Genomic DNA, 25,654 nt, shown 5'->3' with positions numbered 1-25,654 from the left:
TTCCCATTTCTCTCTTAACCTTTCTGAAGTGGGGCAGCTCCCAATGCATGAGGTGATGTGTGAATGTTAGTAGGTGCTTAGAGTGCTTGCAAGCTCTGAAGCACCAAGGAGTTTTTTAACTGTTTTCAACTCAGTGGGATTTTTTAATTACCATGTTACTCAACATTTGTTTTTTATCAAAGTCTTGACACTTGCTTTGATTTATGTTTTGAATGTTTTGAAATTAGGTCTTTCATCACTCTTCATCATTTTACTTGGCATACAGAATGGAAATGTAATTTAGTTTTGTACCTAGAAGGAAGATTTTGATACTATTATAACAAATAGTTTACATCAAAAAGTGATTGAACAAAAGTACCATGTGACCTGAATAAAAAAAAAATTGCATTCATTTTATAAAATTATTTGTATCCATGATACTAAATTAGTAATATTTATTAGAAAAATTTGAAGAACGAGTCACCATGAGCCACTCCTTCATGCCAAAACATCACATGGGCTGGGCACTGATCATTCTTACAAGTCATAAAAAAGAAATATGGTGGATATATTAACATATAGCCACATCTTGCTTAATGTAAATTTTTCCTCCTTTCTGAAGATGTTTGTGTAGTGTGGTAAGAAACTGCAACACTTCTTACACCAAGGGACATTACTTAAATTGTTGCTGCAAATGAAAACTGCTGAGCCACAGAACTTCAGTAATGTGGTTCTTCCAAGTGTTGAATTCTTACAACATTTCCATGAAGTGGGTATATGTTCTTATTACTCTTTATTAAGATGCCTCTTCTGAACTTGGTATCAAGTAAAGCTTAGCTTAATTATTGGTAAACTGTCCCTTCCAAAAGAGACTAATTTCAACAATGTGCTACAAATCATGCTAACAGACTATGATCTCCCTGAGAGTTATTTTGTAATTCATATTCTGAAATTGAACATTTTACATATGGATGCATTAAACAATAACTCAGGAAAGCTTATGCAGTAATTAATATTTTCCCTCAAATAACTGAACACACAGAGTAACATGCACGACAGAAGATAAATTGCAATAAACTCAGGACACGTAATGGACTTGTGTCCTCATGGAAGACCCTCCTCAGGTCAGTTACGCAGAATACTTATAGCTGAGAGCTGCACATGACAGCCCCAAGAGTCACACCATTTGCCTGAAAACATGGTCCAAATACTGCTTGAACTGTCAGGCTTGATACTGCAACCACTTCCCTGGGTGGCCCGTTCCACTGCCCAACCACCCTCTGGGTGAAAAACTTTTCTAGTACTGTAATATTGTATGTAATCATATATCTACACTGCAAACCTCCTGTTCAACCTTTGTGAACTCTTCTCTTGGTAAAATATTAGAGAAACTCAGCCAATTACTGAAATAGATAAAAGTTTCTGCTGGTCATCCTGCCTCTCCCCAGGATATCTACATTTTAAGAACAGGGATACCTGAAAAGCTTCAGAACCAGACCCTGGCTAGTTGCAGTTGAGAGAGTGGCACAGTCAGACATGGACTATGCAAATGCTGACACCTTAATAACACTGGAAGTTGTTACTGCTGAAAGAGTAGCTCTTCTGCCACTTTATTCATAAGATGGACATGGAGCTGTTGGAGGAAGCCCAGAGGAGGGCCATGAAGCTGGTAAGAGGACAGGAGCATTCCCACTATGAAGACAGGAGAAAGTCGGAGCTGTTCAGCCTGGAGAAGAGAAGGTTGTGTGGAGACCTCATAGCAGTCTCTCAGTATCTGAAGCAGGCCTACAGGAAAGCTGGAGAGGGATTCTTTGTCAGGAACTGTAGTGATAACACAAGGAAGAATGGGTACAAATGGAAAGAGGGGAAATGTAGGTTAAATATTAGGAAAAAATTCTTAAGCGTGTACATAAAAGCTATGCTTTGAAAAGCTAATGTTCATAAAGAAGGCAGGAGTCCTGCAATTTTATTACAATAAAAGGAGAAATTCCACTAGGCCAATTCCCCAAGGGGTCTCTTGAGGTTTTGGAGGATGCAGCCTCCTTTTATCCTAAACTCCTGACCACATGTTGCCCTCTTCCTTTCCACACTGATGAGGTACCAGGGAGGTACAGCCTTCCCAAACCACCTGCCACATATTCCCCCAAAACACATATCATCATTTTCCCCTATAGTTCAGAAGTTCTGACTGTTTGGGTTCTGCACATCCACCAAAAGTTCAGACCATCTGGGCTCTGCAATAGACTTTGCACAGACCCATTTCTCCTAATACCCTATAGTCCAGGAATTCAAAATGTCTGGTCAAAACACTTGGGCTCTGTCACAAATCTATGCAGCTTGATGCTCCTAGAAACCCATTTCTCCTAAATCATCTCCTCATTGAATCATTTGTAGACATTAGCACCCATTTTTCCTATCAGTCGTGAGGGTGGTGAAACACTGGAACAGGTTGCCCAGGGAGGTTGTGGATGTCCCGACCTGGGAGGTGTTGAAGGCCAGGCTGGATGGGGCTCTGAGCAACCTGCTCCGGTGGGAGATGTCTGTCTATGGCAGGAGGGGCTGGGGCTGGGTGATCCCGAAGGTCTATTCCAGCCCCTTCACATTCTATGATTTAAATCTGCCTCCATCAAGGATCAAGGTCCTAATTTCTTTACCCTTTGACGAGGCATTAGGGTGTGCATGGGCAGGAGCGTGGAGGGTGAGCCACTTATTGGCCTGAGGGCACGCCTTGCGGGGACACGCGGTGGACGCAAAGGCAGAGGGACGGCTGCAGGCGGTGGCATGGGTTATGCATCGAACTAGTGATTTCGGAAAGAGAACCACCGATTCCCCAACGGAGCCAAGGCGGCTGTGCCGCGAACCCGCGGCCCTTCGTCAGGGCTGCCCCACGGGCGCGGCGCTGCCCGCGCCGCCGCGGGCGGGGCCCTGCTCGGGCCGCCTCCGAGGGGGCGGGCCCGGCGGCCATCTTGTGCAGCCGTCGGTGGCTGTGGTGCTCGGGGGTCTGTGTGTGCCGGGTGCCCTGCCGAGCGGCCGGCATGAGCGCGGAGGCGGCGGACCGGGAAGCCGCCACCTCTAGCCGGCCATGCACGCCGCCGCAGACGTCGTGGTTCGAGTTCGTGTTGGAGGAGGCGCTGCTGGAGCAGCACCTACAGAAGCCCTCTCCCGGTGCGTGCCCTGCTGGCCGCCGCCTCCCCGCGGCCTCGGGTTCGACCCGGCCCCGCTCCCTGGCCCCTCCTGCGGCAGGGTCTTTCCGGGGGGCTGTGAGGCGTCGGGAGGCTCTGCTGCGGTCCTGGGCAGTGGGAGGCAGGGGGAGCCGGGTACTGCCAGCGGCTGTGCGGCGTCATTTACCGCCCGCAATAACGCGGTTTTTCTCATTTCACGTTATCTTTCCTATTTAATAACCTCAATTCTCTGTGTTTTTTTGTCTGGTAGATCGCTTTTCCTTTCGTATATGTGAATGTTGTGTGCGGAAGGTGTTGTAGTTCGCATGTTTGTTCGGTGGGTAGTGCTGCTCGTGAACATCATTGCAGTTCACAGCTGGTTTTCTCCTGTTGGAGTCTTGTTAGTGGCTGGAGCTGAAGTCCTCCGAAATGTTCAGTGCTGAAATTGCTCTGTGGACCTGGAATAAATAGAAATCTATTATCTAATATTATTATATAATAGTATATTAATCTGATGTATTATAAGAAAGTGACCATATTTAAAATTGCCTGATCTTATGACAGTCATAAGTGGTAGTTATTTTTTTCAGTACCCAAATTCTGCGAGGAGGTGGAGGAAACAGGAAAACCTGGGCCAGTGTTGCCTCTACGAAAAAAAAAATAAGCATAATCTAGCTTAGATCAACGTTTAGATTTTACGGTCTGTTTTGTAATTGATTAAGCAAATTAATAATATTTATGTTTCACTAAGTTCAGTGAGAGTGTAATAGTTGTGGTTTGGCATCTTTTTTTAAAAGAGCTCAATGGTATTGGTATTGGTATCTATTGCAAGGGAGAAATTTGGGTGCTTTTTTTGGTGCTCTTTTTTAACCAATCTGAAAGTATTTTCTAACTTAATTCAGAAGTACCAGCAGTTGCTTGTAAATATACTTTACATGCAGAGGAGAATTACAAGTAGATAGTTTTATGATAGCTCACTTGCGATTTCATTAGGCAGCATTTATTTTCAATAGATGGAAATATTGAAACATAATTAATACAAAGTAGTGAAAATAAATAGAAGTTTAAGAGTGTGGTTGCCATGGTCAAGTGAACTTTAACATTAAGCAAAGATATCTTAATAGTCTGGTTTGAGTCAGCACATGCAGGACACCATTTGGGACTAGAATCTACCAAGTAACAATGTCAGCACTATAAACACCAAGGATAAAAGAACCATGTTCACAGCTGGGAAAAAAAGTGAATTTCTGGGCTTACAAAAAATTTGAGGAGTGTCTGTGGTTTTTTTGCAGACCCACCACCTGTGCAGCTGATTGTTCAGTTCTTGGAACAAGCTTCAAAACCATCAGTGAATGAACAGAACCAAGTCCAGCCACCACCTGATAACAAAAGAAACCGCATTCTAAAACTTCTTGCTCTCAAAGTTGCTGCTCATCTGAAGTGGGATTTGGATGTATTAGAAAAAAGGTGTAGTTTGTACATCTTCATGCTAAGTTTATTAAATTGAAGTGGCTTGAGATATTTATTTTAAAAATGAAAATCTGTCTTGCTCCCTTTTGAGTGTTACAATTGAAATCAAGTTTTATTTTAGCTGTAAGTTAGGAAAGGGTTTTTAATAAAGGCAGTGTGTCTGAACAAATCACTATTTAGAGAGGAAAAATAGCTTGTCTTAGACATTAAGAAATGTACATGTAAACTGCATAAAGATGAATTGCAGGTTATGTTTTCTTCAGTGACAAAACTAGCATATGTTTTCTCATTCTGACATGCTTGAAATTTGAGGTCTTGCTCCAATTTTGTTCCTGCGAGGAACTCCATATATCTGTGAACTAGGTCACAGAAATGACTGTGGTTGAAGTGGACAAACCCCAGCTTTGCATCTTTCCTTTGGAAATTTCAGCTGAAGAATGGTCTGATGAGCTAGAACAGTTGGGAGCTACTTCACTTTGGCAGCGCTATGCACATTAGGGGGCTGCACTTCATAGAATCACAGGACAGGTATGGCTGGAAAGAACCACAGAGTGGGTCATCTGATCCAGCCTCCCTGCTCAAACAGGGCCATCCCAGAGTACATGACACAGGATTGTGTTCAGGTGATTCTTGTTTACACTTAGGTAATAGCAGGTGTTCCTTATTCATTCACACAGTTCTCTTTCCCCTTTATCTGTAATTTAATGTAAAATCTTAAGGGGGCAGTAATTACCCTGCTTCTAACTTGCATGGAATTGTAGTGAATCAGTGAGGCTGGAAAGGAGCTTTAAGATAATCTGATAGTGCCAATTCCACCACTAAAACATGTCCCTAAGTGCCACATCTGCATATAATTTAAATACCTTCAGGGTATCTTGGTGACTCAACCACTTGCCTGGGCAGCCTGTTCCAATGCCTGTTTCCATTTGGTGGAAAACCCTTCCTAAAATTCAGTCGAAGCCTCCCCTGGAACAACTTGAGGCCATTTCCTCTCATCCTGTCACTTGCCTGGGAGAAGAGACTGTCCACCCACTTGCTGCAATCTCCTTTTGGGGAGTTGTAGAGAGTGATAAGGTTCTCTCTGAGCCTTCTTTTATTCTGGCTAGACATCCTCAGCTACTCCATGTAGAACGATTCTGATAGAACACAAGACCTAAAATTTGTTAAACAGAAATCCTGGCTTTAGCTCTAAAAGTGCAGTTTTACTGGTTGTTCCAAATACTGTTTGCAAAGAATGCAGATTTTTCACAAGATTAAAGATACTTTGGCAATAGCTGATTTAATTTCAAATAATGTCTAAATTAGTAATAGAATTTTAGTTGTGTTAAATTATACCACAAAAGCTTGGAGCAGTGCAGTCCAGCCTGCATGTCTTCTCGTTTTATGTGAGTTCTATTCCAGCTAATGTATATTTTATTTATCTCTATTCAAAAAGTTTGTAGTCTTACCTTCACTGTTCACTTTATGTGAGTGAAATTTAATTTGTGATGGAAATGGGGCTGTTTACCTTCAGGGAGTATGATCTGGGGCTGCTTTGAAAGAACTTATTAGCTGGATCATGCTGTTACAGGTGACTGGATTATTCTGGTAAGAGCTGTCAGGGCAGCTGAACTGCTACTTGGGCCCATCCACTTGGGCTTAGTTTATGCAGCTAATATTGGTAACTGCTTAACATACCTGATCTCAAATGCTGAATAAACATCTATGTGATGTTAAGTAAGGATCCAGTACTGAATAGTAGTGTATATTGTTTAACAGTACCTATGTAGGTTTACTCTATGAAGTATCTGATTCTCTCTCCTTTATTTTTTAATAGCTTGTCTGTTCCTGTGTTGAACATGCTACTGAATGAACTTCTGTGTATCAGCAAAGTTCCCCCAGGAACTAAACATGTGGATGTAGATCTGTCCAGCTTACCCCCAACCACTGCAATGGCAGTACTACTCTACAACAGATGGTAAACTACAAGGCAATAATATAAAATCATTATAGAACAAAGCAGTGCTTTCTTCTATCTGTATAATTTTATGTAGAAAGAGGAAGAATCCTACACTACTAATAAATACTGTGATCTGTTGCTAGGTTATAGTGGAGGAGCTGAGTCTTAAAAGCTATTCTAAAGCTGGTTTCCTTCCCTAAAAAATAGTCAAGATAGTGGTTTGAACACTCTCCTTATAAATATAAAAATCTTCATCTTTCAGCTTTTTACTGACATAAGAGCATTTCTTAGCTGCTAGATGTACTCTTGAGTAAAGGATATATTCTAACAGTATAATGATTCTGAAACCGTAAACTCCTATTATCAAGAGGCCTGTCATCTTCTTATTGCACTTCTGAGGCTAATACCATTCTTTGCTTAATTTCTTTCCCTATGTAGGGCCATAAGGACTATCGTTCAAAGTAGTTTTCCTGTAAAGCAAGTGAAACCTGGTCCTCCTCAGTTAAATGTGTAAGTTACAGATATAATTCATTTGGATGTCATGGGTATTTTATAATCAGAAATGTAATTTCTAAGTGGATTAAATCATGTTAATAACATACAGTTGCTTAAAATGTCTAATTGTGACATGGAAAACTTGGATTTATTTCAAGTATATTCTCACTTTCCTGTCAGACACACTTGATACATATACTTGTCTGTTGTGCCACTCTGGCAATGTTATAATCTCTGAGACTTTGTCATGGCATGAAAAATCCTGGGAGTAAGGGAGATGGCAATTTGCCTTGGCAGAATGCTTATGCTCCAGTTTAGATGAGGTACATTTCTTGCATTTTTTTTGCATCCCTAACTTAGAGTAGCTTGCTTAATATGGTTGTTTTATTACAGCAGTTTGAAGCATGGTGTGTGATAACCTAAGGAATAATGAAATATTTTCATTTGTTTCATTAGGCAACAATTTGTAATTTAAAATCAATTTTGCCTTAGAAGCTGTGAGGCTTTAGTAACAAGCTGTCTGTGACTTTTATGTTACAGATTTCTCCAAAAGTTAAGTTATCTAAGTGGTGCTTTTCATGTATTTTATGTTAATTTTATACTTAAGCATTAGACCATACTTGTTTGAGACATTCTGTTAAATATGGTGATTAAACATACTCCTCTTCCTCCTCCTTATTTTACTATAAATCTTATATTGTCCTATATGTATCAGAGTCTGATCCTGAATAAAAAAAAAAAGTATGAAAAAATAATTTAAAAATACTTCAATTTTTTATGCAAACATGTGAATACGCTTCTGCTCCTGACATGTTTGAGAAGATTTAAATGCTGAAGCTTCATGAGACTTGAGGCTGTGAAAGCTTTCTTCATTATTGTTTTGCTACTGAATTGGTATTAGCAATCTGATCTTGAAAAAGGCAATAAAAACTTTGCAACTTTTTGTTTTATTGAACCACATTCTCATACAAATATATCTTTTCAAGATATAGTTCTGTATTTCAGATATAGATAGATAAGAGAAGTCAGTGGTCCTGCATAATGAGGTTTAAAAAGTATTTAAGGAAAATTAAGGATGAATGAATTATTGTGATCTAGAACATGAAATAAAATAATATGCAGATATGCCTTATAACTGAACTCTTGACCTCTTGTGTCTAACTTGCAGTATGAATCATATTCAGCAAGAAAAGGAACTAACTGAAAATATTTTGAAAGTGGTGAGACTCTTTTCCCTTCTTATTTTTGCTGGAATTTACATGTAAATATGAATTTCTTTATTGTACAAGAAATACAAAAGCCAATTCTACTTGGCATAGAACAGTTATGTAAGAACTTTTTTTAAAACTATCCTTTCAGTGAACTGTTAAAATTGTAGCATTAACTTAAACCCAGAGTAAAACTCAAAAGCAGGAGGTTAATTCTTTTAATGTATTTGAATTATTACAGTTGAAGGAGCAGGCTGCTGATTCCATCCTGGTCCTAGAAGGAGCACTTAAATTAAACAAAGATCTTTACGTCCATACTATAAGAACTCTGGATTTATTGGCCATGGAACCTGGTATGGTGAATGGAGAAACAGAAAGTTCCACAGCTGGACTGAAAATCAGTGCAGAGGAGATACAGTGCCAGGTAGTTCACACTTTGTACTAAAGCTTTCTGTTTCTATCTGTTTCTTTAGAAAAAGTGTTAAGTAATAATTTTGAAGTAAATTGCAGTATTTTTCTATTAATTTTTTTTTTGTTTGCTTGTTTGTTTTTTGGTTTTGAGGATTTTTTTTGTAATGCAATGAAATAATACTGGCTTCATTTTTACATTAATATACCTTTTTAAAATCATTGTAAATATTGTTACTTCCCACCAGCCTCTCCCTTTTGTCCTCTCAATCCCCTGAAATAACCCATTGTATGACAAAGACATCTTACTGCATTGTTTTCAATGATTATGGGAAAATCATTCTTCAATTTTGTAATGCTTGTGCAGAGTTACTCAGACTGAGATTACAGTTAAAGAGGAAGCAGTTGAAGTATGTGGGGTAAGATGTGCAGTGTATGTTGGTAAATAAAATAAAAGTAGGAATAGTTTAAAGTGCATGCAACATTTGAGCTGAAATTATTAATTTTGACTCGAAACATGATGTCCAAGGCTGTGTATTTGATATCAGTGCTGTTTGCAGGTTTGCTATGATTTGGGTGCAATCTATTTCCAACAAGGATCTACAAATGCAGCTGTTCATGAAAAGGCTAAGGAAAAGTTTTTCAAAACAAAGGAGTTGATTGCAAAGGTAACAAGTGTTCTTTTAGCATGTGTATTCAACTTTTCTGTAAACAAACACTTGTCTAAATTATTGCTTCCTTCTTTACCACTTTAGTAACTCTTGATGATACACGGCTTTTAAAGAAACTTCCTGAAGTTTTGACAGTATTTTTTTTTCTTTTTCCATGTTGTGCCTGGTTTCAAATTATATTAATTGGTTGCAGTGTATTGCTGCTTTGTTCTACATTTTGTAATGAATATTCTTTTACACAAGTTGTATTGATGCAAAAAATGCAGAAATAACATTTCCAGTGCTTGTAGTAACTCGACTGAACAGTACATCCTATGTTCATGGTGATTATGTGTTTTTGAGGAAGGTAACCATACAGCACTTCCTATTTTTTTAAAAAATCTAATTTTCCCTTGGAAATCAGATTGCCTATGTTCTAACCTTTTAAAAAAGTAAATAATAATTTATGAGTAAGGTATGCTTCCTTTTTTATTTTGCTTCATATTCCAAAAATTCCAGAACTCCAGTTTTTATTTAGATAAAGTGTGTACATGCACATTCTTTTGTCCTTTTGCTGTTGCTTGGGGAAATTGTGAGTCTCTGTTTCTGAATTAAACATATGTTTCATAATACTTTGGCTTCTAAGATCTGATCTAACTCTTACTTTTCAGAATGGTTCATCATCACTTCATTTTACCATAGATGAAGAACGGTTAGCTGGGTATTGTCAAGCTTGTGAAGTTCTTACCTCATCTTCTGATGATGCATCTCAGCAGGCAACTCCATATAGTCAAATCCACAGCTGTATGAAATCTGGCAAATATCAGGTAGGATGTCTAAATAAAGTCACATAAATGTTTGAGGGGTTCTTTTATCATTCTATGTGGATGATTCCATTTGAACTGGTATGGGTTTTAAGGAATTTTAAAATGGTAATTTAACTGTTAACATACTGTTTTAAATCCTATGTGTTTAGGAATATAACATAATCTGGTACATATGGTACATATTAGATTAAAATATCTTGGATTCCATACAATGGTAAATAATTCCTGACAGCTGAGAAAAAGGATTTTCAGGTAGATTTTAATTCTTTGGGTTTCAGGGAATGTTGCTACTTAGATGTGCAAATTTTTGTGGTTTTTGTGGTTTTTTCTTTGATTTTTCTGATGATAGAGAGCTTTTTTTGTTACTTGATTCCTTTTTGGTTGATCAGTGAATTTTGGTATTAAATATGGATGTGAGCTGCTTCTCTTGGTTTCATAGTTTTTACCAGATAAAATAATTTTCTGTCTGGTTCTTTTGCATTATGCATTGACTATTCCAACTGTTTTTGTTGCAGGACTTAGTGAAGATATTCCTTGAAGATAACGTAACCCTCAGTTTACCTGAACAGTTCAGACAATCAGTGCTGAGAGAACTCTTCCAAAAAGCTCAGCAAGGGTGAGACATTAAATAATGATCAATGTTCAGTGATGATAAAGAGCAATTTTCTTTAGTTATAGTTTTTTGTGAAAAATATGTAAAATCTTCTAACAGGAAACTGCTTGCATCCAAGAAACTTCAGCCTTCATTTCTGTTAGCAATAGTCTAAACTACATTTTGTATCACACCACAGCTCCTTGGTTGGATCACACTGTGGCCATATATGGAAAAAACATAATGAACATAAACAGTTAATTTTATCACTTTACTGATTTTTAAAACATTTTTTTCCACCTGCTATGATACCGCTCTTTCTTTGTCAGTGCTACCCTGTGATCTTGTTTTGTGTGCATGCAGGAATGATGCTCTGGATGAAGTTTGTTTCAAAGTCTGTGTGTGCAACACGATCTGTGATGTATTACAAGGTCGAATAATTGATATTCAGTTTTGTCAACTGTTCCTGAAACCCACCAAAGAGAAAATAGACTTCCTTCTGGAGGTAAAACGTTAATCTAAAATTAGTTGTGAAAATGGTATTTAGTGAGAGATTTCTTTCCCTGCATAACTATTATTATTGTAAGTGATGCTCAAATTTTTGAAGCAGAAAAAGTAACTTCTCAAACATTATTCAACTTGTTTGCAGTTAGTACAATTCCACTGGGTGATCAGTTGCATCTGTGTTCATAGCTCTGTTTCCATCTGTCGGGGAGGGTCCAGTGGTGAACTGTTGCTTCAACTTTGAAATCGCTGCTATTCCTGGCGACTTTTAATTATATGGAGATAGTGCTGAAGATTTGTTTTTGTGGAACAAGGAATCAAATTCTTCAAGACAGAGAAAATTAGTAGAAAAAGTATCTATGGAAAAGGACCGTTTTTCCCTTAGCAATTTTGTTGTAGAAGTTAGCATGTGGTGAAGTGATCCTGAGTTACTGTTACATGTGAGACCTACACTGTTACTCTTAATGAAGCTTTTTAGGAAACTGTTATTGCTTGAACTAAACTTTAATACTTTTGTTGCTGTGCTCGTTTTTTAATGTCTTTTATTAATTTGAGCCTAGCTCTTTTGCTTGTCTCTTCAAGCATGTGGCAAAAATTAACTGACAGTACTCTCTACTGTAGAGCATGTAAAAGCTAACATCAGCTGCACATATTTGGACTGAAATGTACTTCTTAAAAAAATTCTTGCAATCTGGCAACTAAATCTAACTATCTAGTTATTCTTCAACTGCTGGTTTTACAAAAAAACCCAAGTCCTTGTGAATCTTATCATTTTGCACTTAGAAATTTTTCATTTCTACACTCATGTGCTAAATGATCTTATGAGGCTGACTGATAGCATGGCCCTGGATGTCAGTGCTTCTGTCAACCAGAGGAATAGGAAAAAGAAATGTGAGTTATGTCTGAAAAAAGATCACAGTTGTCTGAAACACCCTATCTTGTGTACAGGTTGAAGGAAACTGATCCATATGTGATGGCAATAGCTTTTATCAGGTTTAATTCAGAGACAGTCTTATTTCACACAGTTATACTGAGGTTTCTTTATCAAGCTTTGTCAGTCAAATCTTATCTTATTTCTTTGGCTTACAAGAAACCCTTGAGTGCTGGTGTCATCTCTGCAATTAGAGTAACAGAGTCATGACAGGATTACACAGAGCAAAACAGAAATACTGGCTTGATTCTAGATGAATTAGGGTAACCACCCAGCAATGCTGCCCTTGGTTCCCACCGAACAGCACTTGAGCAGGTTCAAAAATTGCTCTACAATATGAAAACAGCAGACAGGCCAAAAGAGTTGGGGTTGTTCAGCCTGGAGAAGTAAAGGCTCCAAGGGGATCTTGGAACACCTTCAAGTAGCTAGAAGAAAGCTGGAGAGGGATTTTTGCATTTTGTTGTGGGACAGGACAAGGGTAATAGGTTCAAAACTGAAAGTAGCAGGTTTAGATTAAATATTAGGAGGAAATCGGTTACAGTGAGGGGGGTGAGGCACTGGAACAGGTTGCCCAGAGAAGCTGTGGATACCCCATGCCTGGAAGTGTTCAAGGCCAGGCTGCATGGGGTTTTGAGCCATCTGGTCTAGTGAAAGGTGTCCCTGACCATGACAAGGCTTTTAGAACTGATCTTTGAGGTCTCTTCCCACCAAAACCATTCCATGATTCTGTAACTGTATTGCCTCACCTGAGATAGAGGTTTACTGGCTGTTACTATTTGTGAGACAGAAAGCTGGTCAATAATCCTGGCTGTGACTAAGTATTATAAATATACAAGAGGGCTGCTTAGTTCTTTTCTGTTTTCTTTTCCAGGTTTGTTCAGGGTCAATAAACTTGGAAAATGCTTCTGAAGAATTGAAGAGAAGAATGGCAGCATTTCTCAAGTATGTACCCATATTAAGATAGCATGAATTCGTGCTCTGTAAGCAATGTAATACAGCACAATAAATACTTCAGGAACTTAAAAAGAGAAAAATAAGCACTTTTTTCCTTATGTATAACATTTTTATTTGTTTAGAAACTTGTGTTTGGGCATGGAAGATCTTCAGTTTGTCTTCATGATCTCATCTCATGAGCTTTTCATAAAACTGCTGAAAGATGATGAACGGAAGCTGCTCATTGACCAAATGCGGAAGAGATCTCCTCGAATCAATCTGTGCACAAAACCTGTAACTTCTTTTTATGATATCCCAGGTAATTTGCACAGCACTTTCATTAACTTACAAGCAGACAGTGCCCTGTTTCCATGATGAAAACCTTGAGGTTACAAAGTGCAGGTCTGTTCTCAAAAAAGTTTAGAATTTTAGAGAGTATTTCCCATTGTTAGTCGGTACATGTACTACTTGTTCAAGGTGGCTGTTACTTGCTTGTGTTTCAAGTGAGTGTAACAGATAAACTCAAATGAACGTGTCCTAGGTGACAGTGAGAGAGTATGGCATTGGTTTGAACAAAATGTGGCTGTGACAGCTGTTCCTAGAAAGGGAACCCCGCCTCTGGACTGTAGATACACTACTGATGATGTGTCTGTATGGTAAGCTGGGCCAGGAATACCATCTGAATGAAGTTTTAAACCTACCAAAGTAAAACACAGATCCTTTCAACCAGTTAATGTCCCTGATACAGCTGACTGGCTGTGCAGCTGCACACATCAAAGATAACAAGAGGTGCCAGATGGTGGCTTGAGTTGGAAAGGCCTTACCTTTTCAGCTCTGATGCAGTCTTGCAGTAACTCAAACCAGTTAAGACAACATGTATTTTCACTAGAGCAGTATAAGAGCAGACTTTTAATGCAGGTCTTGAATCTATTGCTTTGCTATAGCAAGATTACTCAGAGCTGCTGGAGTGAGGAAGGGGGTTTGCAAGCAGCCCTTTAGGTTAGGATGAAGGTAGCACAAGGTGTTCATGGAAGGGCACAAGAGGATGGCTGAACCTATGGAAGTGTGATGTATGTACTCTTCTTACTATGTTCTGTTTGAAATGTAATATACTAAAGAATTTTAAATATCTACATTGAAAAGAAATGTGCTGGAGACCTGGTTGCTTTTCTTCTAGCGTCAGCAAGTGTCAATATTGGCCAGCTTGAACACCAGCTCATACTGTCAGTGGATCCTTGGAGGATTCGCCAGATTTTAATCGAGTTGCATGGTATGACCTCAGAACGCCAATTCTGGACAATTTCTAATAAGGTAACTTAGTTCCTGTGGTCGTGAGAGACTGTAATTCAAGGTCTGGTTAGGTGTCATACTGCAGTGAACAATAAACATTTTCTTATAGATGCTCAGGATGACTTGTGTTTTCCCTCTCTGCATAGTGGTGGTTTAATAAGAGTGATGATACATATCTAAACTCACATTCTATGTGAAGAGTATTATAACAAAGCCTATAACCTTTGTTTTAAGGAATTACTGGCTGTATCACAAGCTTTCCTTATGAGAAAATATGTTTTTGTAGCTTTTGCTTTTATGTTCTGACTAGATAGCAATACAGTTTTAGCTTAAATTTCTGTCATTAGAAGGTGGGAGCAGGAGAGAGGACTTCTTTTTGTTTAAGTAAAGATTTCTTGTCTTTTTAGTTCTTCCCCTTAATTATTGCATATTTGAAGTGTGAACAAAGGGTAGTTGGGCTTTTTTATTGTACTTCTAAATGAGCAATACATTACTTGTGATTAGCTGTAAAAACAAGAGTTGGCAGTCATTTTCAATATTTGGGGTTTGTTTATGGTGTTTTAAGCAGTGATGTGAATTCTAAAACTTGTTTCTGTGCAAATGTCCTATGCGTTTCTCTCCCAGTGGGAAGTACCAAATGTTTACGGCAATGTTATTTTAGGAATCAAAGACAGTCTGACTAGGGATTTGGTCTACATCCTGATGGCAAAGGGACTACACTGCTGTGCCATTAAGGTGAGAAAGCCACCTGAGCTTACTGGTTTGTTTGGGCAATTGAATCATAGCGAAATAGAAAATTTGGAAGGCCCTTTTTTAGAAAAATAATTTAAAATTGGGAAGTGAGGGAGGTGTTGTAAGAAGCTCCATGTGTTGTATAATAGCTAAGTATTTCTGTCTCTCAAAGTTCCACCAGCAGAGCAAAGATAATGGCTTTCCAGTGAGTTTGGCCTGGAGATAATTTCATTCATATAAAGTTTAGATTATGTTGTTCTAAATCATGTGGAACCTAAATCCAGTGGTGATTTGATTTAGTGGTATGAAGTGCTGTTCTTTAGAATAAGTGTTGTACATAAGGAGTTTATTGGAATGCTGTTTTGTTTTCCTTGTAATTGACAAAATTGCTAAACTGCAGCTAAAGCAAAATCGTACCAAACATACCAGTAGTTGGTTCTAGCATGTTTTTGCTTAAACTCCTTGTATTGTTTTCAAAAGATCTGGAACTCTCAAGCTGAATAGCAAGTCCAAAGGACTCATAAGTAGACAATGTGAGATGCTTGAGCAATGATGATGCTAATGGATGCCGAGGTTGGTTCAGCCAAGATAGAGCTGAATCCGCTATCCCCTTATGAATTCATTAGGAATCATTAATGCATATAATTTTTATTGCAGGATTTTGTCCATGCAAAACAGCTTTTTGCTGCTTGCTTGGAGCTTGTGACAGAGTTTTCTCCAAAGCTCCGTCAGGTCATGCTGAATGAAATGCTGCTTTTGGACATTTACACTCACGAAGCTGGAGCTGGTGTTTCTGGAGAACGTCCTCCTTCTGATCTTATAAGCAGAGTCCGAGGATATTTGGAAATGAGAGTACCTGGTAAGCACATTACTGTCTTTCCTAGGATGCAGTAAAGCACAAACCTTGAGAGAAGGGAAAAAAAAACTACAGCAAAATAAAACAACTTTGTATTGCAGATTAACTACTTAGGTGTATAAGTGGAAAAACAAGTGACTTTGACACTGGTTTTAGCAAGTCTTTAGAAATTTCATTAGTTTTTAGAAGCTTGAAATGAGCATGATGCCTACCTGTTGCTAAACATTGACAGTTTCTGTTCAGCTCCACTTAAAGGATTTAAACAGGATAAATGTGTCTTCACTTCTACCTGAAAGGTTTTGCTAGTTGCTAAAGCTTTCTCCTGGTTTCACAGTGAGAGAGTAACATCATACTGTTGTGATTAGATGAAACCTTGTTGCTCCTATTTTCCAGAGGTGAGGTCTCTTGTACGGCTAAGCGTCATATTTTCCTGTGATAGCTGTGGAACAAAACCAGCTAATTAGAGGGAATGGGATTTTCATGTTTTCCTACAACACCATTTTACAACAACAAAAAGTTAAACAAAGAATCTCTTTCCTTTTAGATATTCCTCTTCGACAAGTTATAGCTGAAGAATGTGTTGCCTTCCTGTTGAACTGGTGTGAGAACGAGTATTTGACCATGCAAGTTCCATTGCCTCTGGTTCAAACTAATCCTTATGTGAAGGTAACAAGTGCTCACTCTCAAAGCTTTCTCAGACTGTAATTGGTTTTTTTCTGTTGGAGTATTTTGTACTTTTCAAAGCAACTACCCTTCTGCTCAGGAGTGTGGGGCTTCGTGACTGTAATGAATTTAGTATGGGGTAGAACATAGTAGGGCTAAGCAACAAGCATATTTAGCACTTGACAAAAAACATGGAAACTGCACTGCAGGAACATACGAAATCTTGTTCCCTGTTGGCTGCCAGCTAAGGTTGGTTCCATCAGGTGTGTGGTTATGATCCATGATTGAAACACTGAAGCACTTCCCTAAAGGACTCTCCTCTCAGCTGGGATTCAGCCTAGATTTATGTAGGAGGTATGAGAAGTGTGCAGATCTCTGGTTTCATGTCTGGCTTCTTTTCTGTTCCTAAGATACTTGTGTTCCAGATGCACTGTAAGAGTTCCATTCTTTTACCCAACACCAGTGTTGAATTTTTGGAGACATTCAAGCCCTGCCTTCTTTGAAACTTTTTCAAAATTGTTTCATAGTAATGTTTCTACTTCACAGTTAGGCCCTGGAGCATAAGGCAGCTCCTATTACAGGACAGGTTCATTTTCACCCTGCTCTGCTTACCTATGATACTTCTTAATTTCTGTTTTGAGGTTCATCTTTTTTGTATAACATTGTACCAGTTTAGATTAATAGTCAGTTAAGATTAATTACTATATGGAAGTTAAGTGAGTTCTAAAGAGACAGTCTTTGTGAAATGGTATTTTATGGGGTCTAGGTTTTATGCAGTATGCGTAAGTTTTTTTTCTGGAGCTTGTAATAATGGAATACACACCAAGGAAGCTAATAAATGGGAAAATGCTCTGTTTAGTTCCTGTTTTCCAGCTTCTTCATCAGTGTTCTTTACTGCAAAATTTAGTCACATTGCTTTGTAGTTCATCATTTAAAATCACTTGCTTAGCCATTTTAAATGCCAGTAATTCCTTTGCTGTAGATGGTCTGCAGAGCAGCCTTAGTTCTTGCATTTTTTTCTGTTGCATTGCATAGCTGGGCCAGTTGCTGGCTGCTACATGCAAGGAACTGCCAGGCCCCAAAGAAAGTAGACGCACAGCTAAAGATCTCTGGGAAGTTGTTGTACAAATCTGCAGTGTATCCAACCAGCACAAACGTGGCAATGATGGAAGAGTGAGTTTGATAAAACACAGGGAGTCTACACTGGGTATTATGTACAGGTATGTTTCCTAAGATGTTTTTTGAAGATGGTTTGAATGGTTTCTTTGATCCCATGTTCCTGTCAGAAATTGTCTGGATTCCACTATAGAGTGATGGCAGCAGCTAAAGATCTGAGTAAAAATCCTGTCCACTGTGGGAATTGGGTATTAGCAGGGATGTGCTGACCTTCCTTTCCAGAGGTAGAAAAGGAGTGTGTGGGAGGCAGCTCTTCAAGCAGAAACTGAAGCATATATGGCTGTGCTCCCATTATAACCAGTGCAAGTATTCCAGTAAAGTCAATAGCATCTAGAGGGCAGTTTAACCGATGGGCTGGAGCTGTCTGCTTTGCAGCAAATAGAATTATTTTGTATCAATTTTATACTTTTATAGTTGTATCAAGTACATAGCTCACAGCATGGGTATCTGTTTCTGAGTCTGAAGCTAAATGTTTCTCAGTCTTGAAGTTTTAGTTCAGCTAAGCTCTGCAAAGAGAAAGAAAATAAAATTAGTCTGGTCAGGAGTTTTCGATGTCAGATGCCTTGGCAGCCTTAGCCTCAAATGACTGATTCAGGACTCTCTGATTTGTCCAGTGTCCAGTGATTTGGCCTGCTCTGAAATCTAAGCTTAAATATAAGTTGTCTAATGTGGTACAGTTTGGCATGTGTGATTATATTAAACCAGCTTTCCAAATTAAAGCCTTGGGAAAGGTGCCGCTATCAAACTTCTCTTTGCCTTCCTTGAGCTAATCAGGTTAACTGAAGGTGTGCTGAAGGCCAGCTGCATTTGCTTACCCTGCTGTGGGACAGGTGTAAGAGGGTACAGACGTGCTGTAGTGTAGTCTAGTTGTGTACTCTTGGCGAGGAAAAGGAGTACAGGTGTACTCCAGGTTACTGAACCTTTTCTGACCCCTCTGATTCAAACAGTAAAGGCTAGTGACCCTGTTATTACTATGGAAAAGAAGTAGTGAAACCTTTTCCAAAGGCTGTCCTTGTCTGGATTGTCTTATTGTGACAATTTCTGATGTTCATTACAAGGAAATTTAAGTACATTATGAATGATCACTGTATACCCTCTTCTGTAAATGTGTGGGTCATTGCTGCAAACCTAGCCTGGGGAATTGCAGTACAGTTCAGTTAGTTTCCCTTTTAGAGTCTGTGGTTGACTTCTGTGATTTTCATGCCTGTTATACCTTGATAGAAGAACCTCTTACTTAACCTGTTTTTAGTGTAAAATTTGCTAGTAACTGTATTAAAAGTGAATAGGCTGCTTGAACATACTCATTTACATGCTCTGCATTTGTAAACTTAGAGGTGAAGGGGTATTTTACCAGGTGAAGAATTTGCTTTACTGACTGTAAGTGTGCATATATTCTTTATTGTGGAGGATTACTTACATGGGTATTTGTGTTCCTAATTTAGGAGTGAACTGTTGTCCTTCATCAAAAAACTTCGGGTAAGTCACAGTGGTGTTGAAAATGGGTTTGCAACCAAAACTTCCTTTTGGTGTAGTATTTTTCTGGACATTCTGTGTTAAATTCCAGAAAATCTAACAGTTATATGGGTGTTTTGTATGGCTGAAAAACATCTGAATTTGCTATACCTGGCATACAGCAGTGTGGAATAGCATGTAAAAAAGTTACCCTGTTGGAGATCTGTTTACATTGGGAGTGTATTTTATTGCAGCTGTCACGAAGCAAAGCATTCCTTTTGGAGGGAGACAGAAGCTGCTACATGCATCATACTAAGCAGCAGAAGTAAGAAGGAGGGAAATTGTTTATAGCTTCTGGGTTCATAAATGCACAGAAAATTGTAGTAAACCTAGCTTATGTTTAAGGTTAGGTAGTAATCACAGAAACAACATAAAGATGCGTAAAACAAGAGTAAAGTTTATATCCAAGGAGTTATTCAGGAAAATCCGAAATAATTAAAAACTTCCCACAGAAACATTCCTGCAGTATCCTTGTGTTGCAGGTCTCTTAACAAAATATTGTCTGATTTCAATAGGAAATTATTATGATGGCACAACTTCTTACATAGTTTTAAAGCTTAGGGAAGAAAGTGGAGTTTCATCAGTTCATGGGAATACTTTTTTTTCCCCCCTACAGGAACCATTGGTTCTAACTACAATATTGTCCCTGTTTGTCAAACTTCATAATGTTCGGGTTAGTACACATCATCAAAGTCTTTCCTGGTTTTATTAAAATGGTTTTTGTTGCGATTTCTCATACCATCTTTCTTCTCTTAGGAAGACATTGTGAATGATATTGCAGCAGAACACATTTCTATCTGGCCCTCGTCCATCCCCAAGTAAGATGATGATGATGAAAATTTTTCAAAATACTGTATATGATGGGTTTGGTCCCAGTTACTGTTAGTGTGATTTCTCCATGTAAAGGCATCACTGCCCCCACTCTGTCTCAGGGAAGGTTGGTTTGAGGGCATGGAGAGCTTTGTTCCTAGTTTGATGGGTCCTGATGGAGATATGGGAAAGAATAAAGAAGAGAAGAAAAAAATGGGGTTTTTTTAAGCTGTGTGCTTTATTGAACTATATGTAACTATGTGAATGATATAATACTTTAATATGAAATCACTAATATTTTTGGGGTGTGTTTGAATAATAGCCAAAATAGGAAGTTGCAAATGGTAGGTATTGATTTATTGCAGCTGGGTTGAACTGTATTTCTCCACTGAAATGGAATTTCTCTCTGTGGGGTGGGATCTCAGAATCTGGTTTAGTTCTGCCTTTTTGTTCAGCCTGTGAAGGCTGTATTGTTCAGTCAGATTTACTGTATTGTAACAGTAGTCTTAGTCAACAGAAAATATTTTCCAGAATTATTTATGCTTTACACTTAACACAAGGTGCTTTGGACTTGAATTAGATGGGAAATCAAATTAGTGGTTAAAAAAACCAGTAAGTCAGTAATTATTTCTTTTTTTCCTTTAGTCTTCAATCAGTGGACTTTGAAGCCGTAGCTATTACAGTAAAAGAGCTGGTCAGCTATGCCTTGACGATCAATGCAAACAACCACTTCTGGTTAATTATTCAGGCAGATATTTATTTTGGTAAGTGAAACCAATGTCTGTGTTTAATGTGTGTGTAGAGGTACCTTGCTTCTCCGAGATTTGTTTGACATGACCCTCCTTGTATTTCCCTTTATGAAAAGAAGTTTAAGTGATATACGAGGTTAAAACCTTCAGATGCAGTGGTGTAGGTGGATCTGTCTGGGAAGGTGTCTAAGCCCACAGATGCACTGAGCTACTGCTGGGTCACATAGATTTGCTTTTAGGGTAAGGGAAACTTGAACGGTTACCCTTCACTTTTCTAGTGCAGTTGGTGCATGAGTGGTGTAACTGTGCAAACCCATGGTACTTGAGTGTTTTGTAAGTGAATGGAAAGTTGTGAATAGTGGTTGCTTTTAAGTGTGGAAATCAGCTTCAGTGGAGCACAAGATGAGCAGAGCAGAGAGGATCTGTATTTTATACAGGGAAGTATCAAGGGTTTGTAGATGACAAAGCATGAGGAAGGGCTTGTGAATGAGGAATAGCTGCAGCTTTATAACCCTTAGGATGAGAGGGAGGGGTCTTAATCCAGTGTTCAGTGCTGTCAGGTTACATGTGGGAGAGTGATTCAGGGTTATAAACCTGGTTTTTATTCAGTGTTTATTGCCTGTACAAAGTGCAGCAGCATCCCAGAAGGAGGACATTCATGTAGGGAGCCTTGAAGCTGGTACTTGAAAGAACAGTGGTTGGAAGCAGTGGCAGTGGTCTGTATTTCAGCAGCCACGGGCAAACAGGCTGCTCCTGTCACAAAGCCCTGGGAGGCTGCTGCCTTCTCCTCACACCAACCAAACTCCTTTCACTACCCCATGTGTGCTAAGCTCACTGAAGACAAACTTCCACTCTAAGGTTGATGGATTCAAGATCAACTACCTGAAGAAATAAAAAGCTATCCCCAAAGGCAGAAATTTGCCTGTGGTGCTAGTTTCCCTGAGTGTGTGGTTTTTCCATCTAGCACTATGTAACCACTTTGTGTGTCCGTGCTTTTTAAACAATGAAACTCGAGTCATTTTCCCAGTTGAATTCAACTATGAGATCTGAATAATTCCATAAACAATTGATCTGAGTATTAAAAGACTGCTCTATTTATTTTTGAGATCTTACTTTGCTTTTTTCCCTTGGCAGCAACTAACCAGTATTCAGCAGCCCTTCACTATTACCTACAGGCAGGAGCTGTATGCTCGGACTTCTTTAATAAGATGGTGCCACCAGATGTGTACACAGACCAGGTGAGCTAAAGCAGGATTTACAAAAATCTCTCTTTGGATTCAGTCAGCATCCTGATTCTATGTAGAGACAAAACTGTGCAGCACACACATTCCTGTAGCATGTGAGATGTTAGATCTTGATGCATTTAGGAATACATGTCCTCATCAGTCCTTTTTGGTTTTTGGCTTGTTGCTTGAAAGCCATAGAAAATCTGAGACTTCTCCTTTGCTGAATCACAGAAGGCTTTTCTGTTAGTTCATAGAGCCTGCAGCGCTGTGTGCTGGGAAAGCACTGCGGGACACCAGTGGAGCAGAGAGCAAATGGAAAAGCCCAGAGCACAAGCAGTGTGTGGTGTGACCATCTCTGGCTCATCCCTGCACAGCCACACTGTGCTGGGCAGGGCTGGGGGCCAGACCTGCTCAGGACGGTGCAGCAGCCCTGCCTCACCAGCAGTGCTCACCTGGGCTCCAGCTGCTGAAAACATCTGCCTCCTACTGTGCTGGGAATCTCTAGAGTGATGAAGGCTCAGTTCATCAGTGGATGTGCTAAAGTATGGGACCTTTTAGGGGGTAGAAGACTGTAGCTATATATTTAGCTGGTCCCTTAATTAAATAAAATTAAAAAACAATAAAAATTGCAGTTTTGTGTTCCAAAACAAGCACTTCAGAACGTGTTTTGTTTTTAACCTTTCTGTAGGTGATAAAGAGAATGATCAAGTGTTGCTCTTTACTCAATTGTCACACCCAGGTAAGAGGTGAAACATGGCATTAACTAAAACATTTGTTTATAAACATTTATATAGGGGATAACTTTAAAAGACTGAATTCAACTTCCCTTGGAAATGCCATCTGTAGTAGAATAGGTTTTGTTATCTTTGCTTCTAGGACAGTTATAGGACTAAAATTAATGAGTAAATAAGCACATACTTGGAAGTGTATAAAACAGAAGTAGTCTGGGGGTGTTTTGTCCTACTTTTCTCTGATAATATAGTTGTTTTTTTTTAGAGAGAAGGTATCTGTCAGGTGATGTTGGGAACCTGGCTTTGTTTTTCATAACTGCTGTTGCTGTTCTGTGGGGTCAGTCATTCTCCAAGAAGTAACAAAGCTTGTATTGGGCTCTGCTTTAAAAGCTCTTAAATGCATTTGGAAACCAAGTCAGTCCCTTCTGATCTGAGTAAATTGTTTTTCTTTTAGCTGTTGCTACTGTTGATGTCAGAATGGTCCATGTTCAGGTGCTCAGAACTTGCTTACCCTGGAAGCAAGGTCTAGATTAGATCTAGAAAATGAGTGGAATGAACAAGGCACCTTGTGGAAGGCTTCTTTGTGGGGAATTAAGGCAGTGAGAATCACTGTGACTCTTCCCTTACAGGTAGCTATTTTGTGCCAGTTCCTCAGAGAAGTAGACTATAAAACTGCTTTTAAGGCACTGCAGGAACAGAACAGGTAAACGTTACAATGAAGTTTATAGATGCTTAAAGATAATGTGTGACTGTCCGTTAACCTGCCTTGTCTTTCAGTCATGATGCCATGGATTCTTATTATGAATACATCTGGGATGTCACCATCTTGGAGTACTTGACATGTATCCTTTAGCTGGAATATCACACCTACTGCATGTTCACAGCTAGGAAAAGTCCATTACCTACCCACGTGACTTTTCTTGACTTGTCCTCAGATCTCCACCACAAAAGAGGCGAGACAGACAAGCGGCAGATAGCAGTAAGTTAACCCAGGGTGCTGGGATTTCTTTAGTCTTTCCCTCCCTGAAACCACCTCTGAAAAGGTGGTTTCAATTCCAGTTTTAATTTGGTCTTATAATTCTTCTAAAATCTGTGTGCTTCATGTGAAGTTGTGGCTGTAGGAGTGTGATGGGTAGGGCATGTTACAGAAATAAATCACCCATGGATCTGTGCTGAAAATGCCTTAAAATGAAACAGCTTTACTGGAAGGCCTCATGCTGGTTGTGTCTCCTCTTTTGTTTCAAGATAAAAGCCATTGGCCAGACAGAGCTGAATGCCAGCAATCCTGAGGAAGTCCTACAGCTTGCTGCACAGAGAAGGAAAAAGAAGTTTCTTCAAGCAATGGCAAAACTTTACTTTTAGGGTAATGCTGGAAGACTATTACAAAACATGTAAAAGTGAAAAAATCTTTCAAGACTTTATTATTTTTTAAAATTCATTTAAATTTTTGTACAACATTTACAGTCTATTATCTTTCTCCTTAGAAATAGATGAAATCTTAAAATAAACCCCTTATTTTTACAAACTGTACAGAAGGCTGGAAGCAACTGCATCTAGTTCCACAATGGCTTGTTTGAAGAAGACATGAATTCAAGTTTGCCAAGTTGTTGTGAGTGTAATGTGGATGTGGGTGGCACTTGATGCTCTAGTGCAGCTTTGTGGGCTGCTCAGTGTCATGTAACACTTGTCCCTGGATGCGTGGCACAGATAGGAGCATCATGAAAGAGGGAGGAGGACTGATACCCTTCTTTCCCAGTACTGCCCTTCATCACAGAAGTGACTCAGAGGTAGTGAATATTCCAAGGAAAACACAGTAGTTAATGCTGTTTATAAACACTGATAACATACAGCTCCACAGTTTGAAATACTGTTCCTATGATGTGAGTGGTTGTAGAGTACCTGTGGTTCCCTTTATTCCATACCTTCTCCAGTTTTCATACTGTTCTTTCTTGTTCCAAGTGGATGTCTGGGGACTGTACGTGTTCCAGTTCAGGTTACTGCAGCAGCAGGCTCTTTGCTGGTACTCTTACCTGAGGTCAGTGATACACTAAAACTGAAGTTTATGGCAGGCCTAAAGGGCCTTAAATTCATCAGCCTCCTGTGGAGCTGGGATTTGATATAAGGCTGTCTGCACTGTCCTGCACACGCAGAGTGGTTTCAGAGATGTGCTTGCCCACAGGCCTCTGTAATACTGCTCTCTGAGCTGGGTGGACAAACTGACATGAGTGAGCTCTGACCTTACCAGGAAAGGAAAAAGGGTCAAGAAGAGGTAATACATACAAGCTGTCAAAATTATCTTGCTCATCTAAGCCAAATTCAAGCAAGTCTGCCATGTAAACTGAGTTGACAAATCCTGCCACCCAGCCCTATTAAAAATATTCTGGAAAGTCATAAGTTAAAAATTCAATTCTCACCATTAAGTCACATCAGAATGGACCAAAGTGGTCCAAGGCTCTTGTGATAGCAGGGTGCAATGCTCAGCTGAGCTCTTTTTGTCAAGTCTGTAGGAGGATGCTGGTCTCAGTTTGCATCTGCTGTGTCTTTTACTGCCCAAGTCTAGCAGTAAAGAGCTTGAGGCACCTTTAGTGTGGTCTTTCTTGTTCTGAAGCACCAAGTCTTGTTTCTGAATCTGTTCATGACAATTGACTGTATTTCATTTCTTCTCTGTGCTTTTTGGAGGTGTTATTATTCCTCCTGTTGACACAGGTGATAACTGCCCTGGGGCAGTAGCCACTACTCCACTGTTCACTTCTTCCTGTGTATTGGGGAAAGAAGACAGCACTTAATAGCTGTGACAAGGTCTCCTTTTTTG

General features: G+C 39.2%; 2 protein-coding genes and 1 long non-coding RNA gene across 12 annotated transcripts in view; 1 reads left to right on the top strand and 2 right to left on the bottom strand.

The window, feature by feature from the left end:
- Positions 1-401: 401 nt before the first annotated feature.
- LOC147655381 (uncharacterized) lies at positions 402-2,884 on the bottom strand. Its single transcript, XR_015284900.1, has 2 exons — positions 2,634-2,884; positions 402-1,800 (listed from the first exon to the last, which is right to left on the bottom strand). It is a non-coding gene; the product is annotated as an uncharacterized LOC147655381 (long non-coding RNA).
- Positions 2,868-24,372, top strand: INTS8 (integrator complex subunit 8). The gene is made up of 27 exons (XM_086882294.1): positions 2,868-3,144; positions 4,433-4,607; positions 6,427-6,567; positions 6,988-7,059; positions 8,213-8,264; positions 8,494-8,676; positions 9,221-9,328; positions 9,982-10,137; positions 10,653-10,753; positions 11,093-11,234; positions 13,036-13,106; positions 13,241-13,416; positions 14,275-14,408; positions 15,012-15,122; positions 15,777-15,978; positions 16,520-16,641; positions 17,674-17,858; positions 19,257-19,290; positions 19,943-19,999; positions 20,083-20,144; positions 20,782-20,900; positions 22,020-22,123; positions 22,800-22,850; positions 23,472-23,545; positions 23,620-23,684; positions 23,778-23,821; positions 24,088-24,372. The coding sequence occupies exons 1-27, from the start codon at positions 3,015-3,017 to the stop codon at positions 24,202-24,204; spliced, it is 2,988 nt and encodes a 995-aa protein (XP_086738420.1). The 5' UTR covers positions 2,868-3,014; the 3' UTR covers positions 24,205-24,372.
- Positions 24,235-25,654, bottom strand: part of CCNE2 (cyclin E2) — a 13,970-nt gene continuing 12,550 nt past the window's right edge. For all 10 annotated transcript variants that reach the window (XM_086882317.1, XM_086882349.1, XM_086882311.1 and 7 more), the window contains exon 12: positions 24,235-25,597. In XM_086882317.1, coding sequence (XP_086738443.1) covers positions 25,496-25,597 — 102 coding nt within the window. In that variant the 3' untranslated portion in view covers positions 24,235-25,495. The remainder of the gene's footprint in view (positions 25,598-25,654) is intronic.

This window comes from Cyanistes caeruleus, chromosome 1, assembly GCF_971803275.1.
Source record: "Cyanistes caeruleus chromosome 1, bCyaCae1.hap1.1, whole genome shotgun sequence".
In the NCBI taxonomy this organism is placed as follows: domain Eukaryota; kingdom Metazoa; phylum Chordata; class Aves; order Passeriformes; family Paridae; genus Cyanistes; species Cyanistes caeruleus.
This window is presented reverse-complemented; position numbering and strand designations above follow the sequence as displayed.

Excerpts from the sequence above, each read along its gene's own strand:
- INTS8 (XM_086882294.1), top strand. The coding sequence starts at position 3,015 with ATGAGCGCGGAGGCGGCGGACCGGGAAGCCGCCACCTCTAGCCGGCCA. Across the intron at positions 15,979-16,519 it reads TTTGGAAATGAGAGTACCTG|ATATTCCTCTTCGACAAGTT; the intron begins GTAAGCACATTA and ends CTTTCCTTTTAG. Across the intron at positions 23,685-23,777 it reads CATCTTGGAGTACTTGACAT|ATCTCCACCACAAAAGAGGC; the intron begins GTATCCTTTAGC and ends ACTTGTCCTCAG.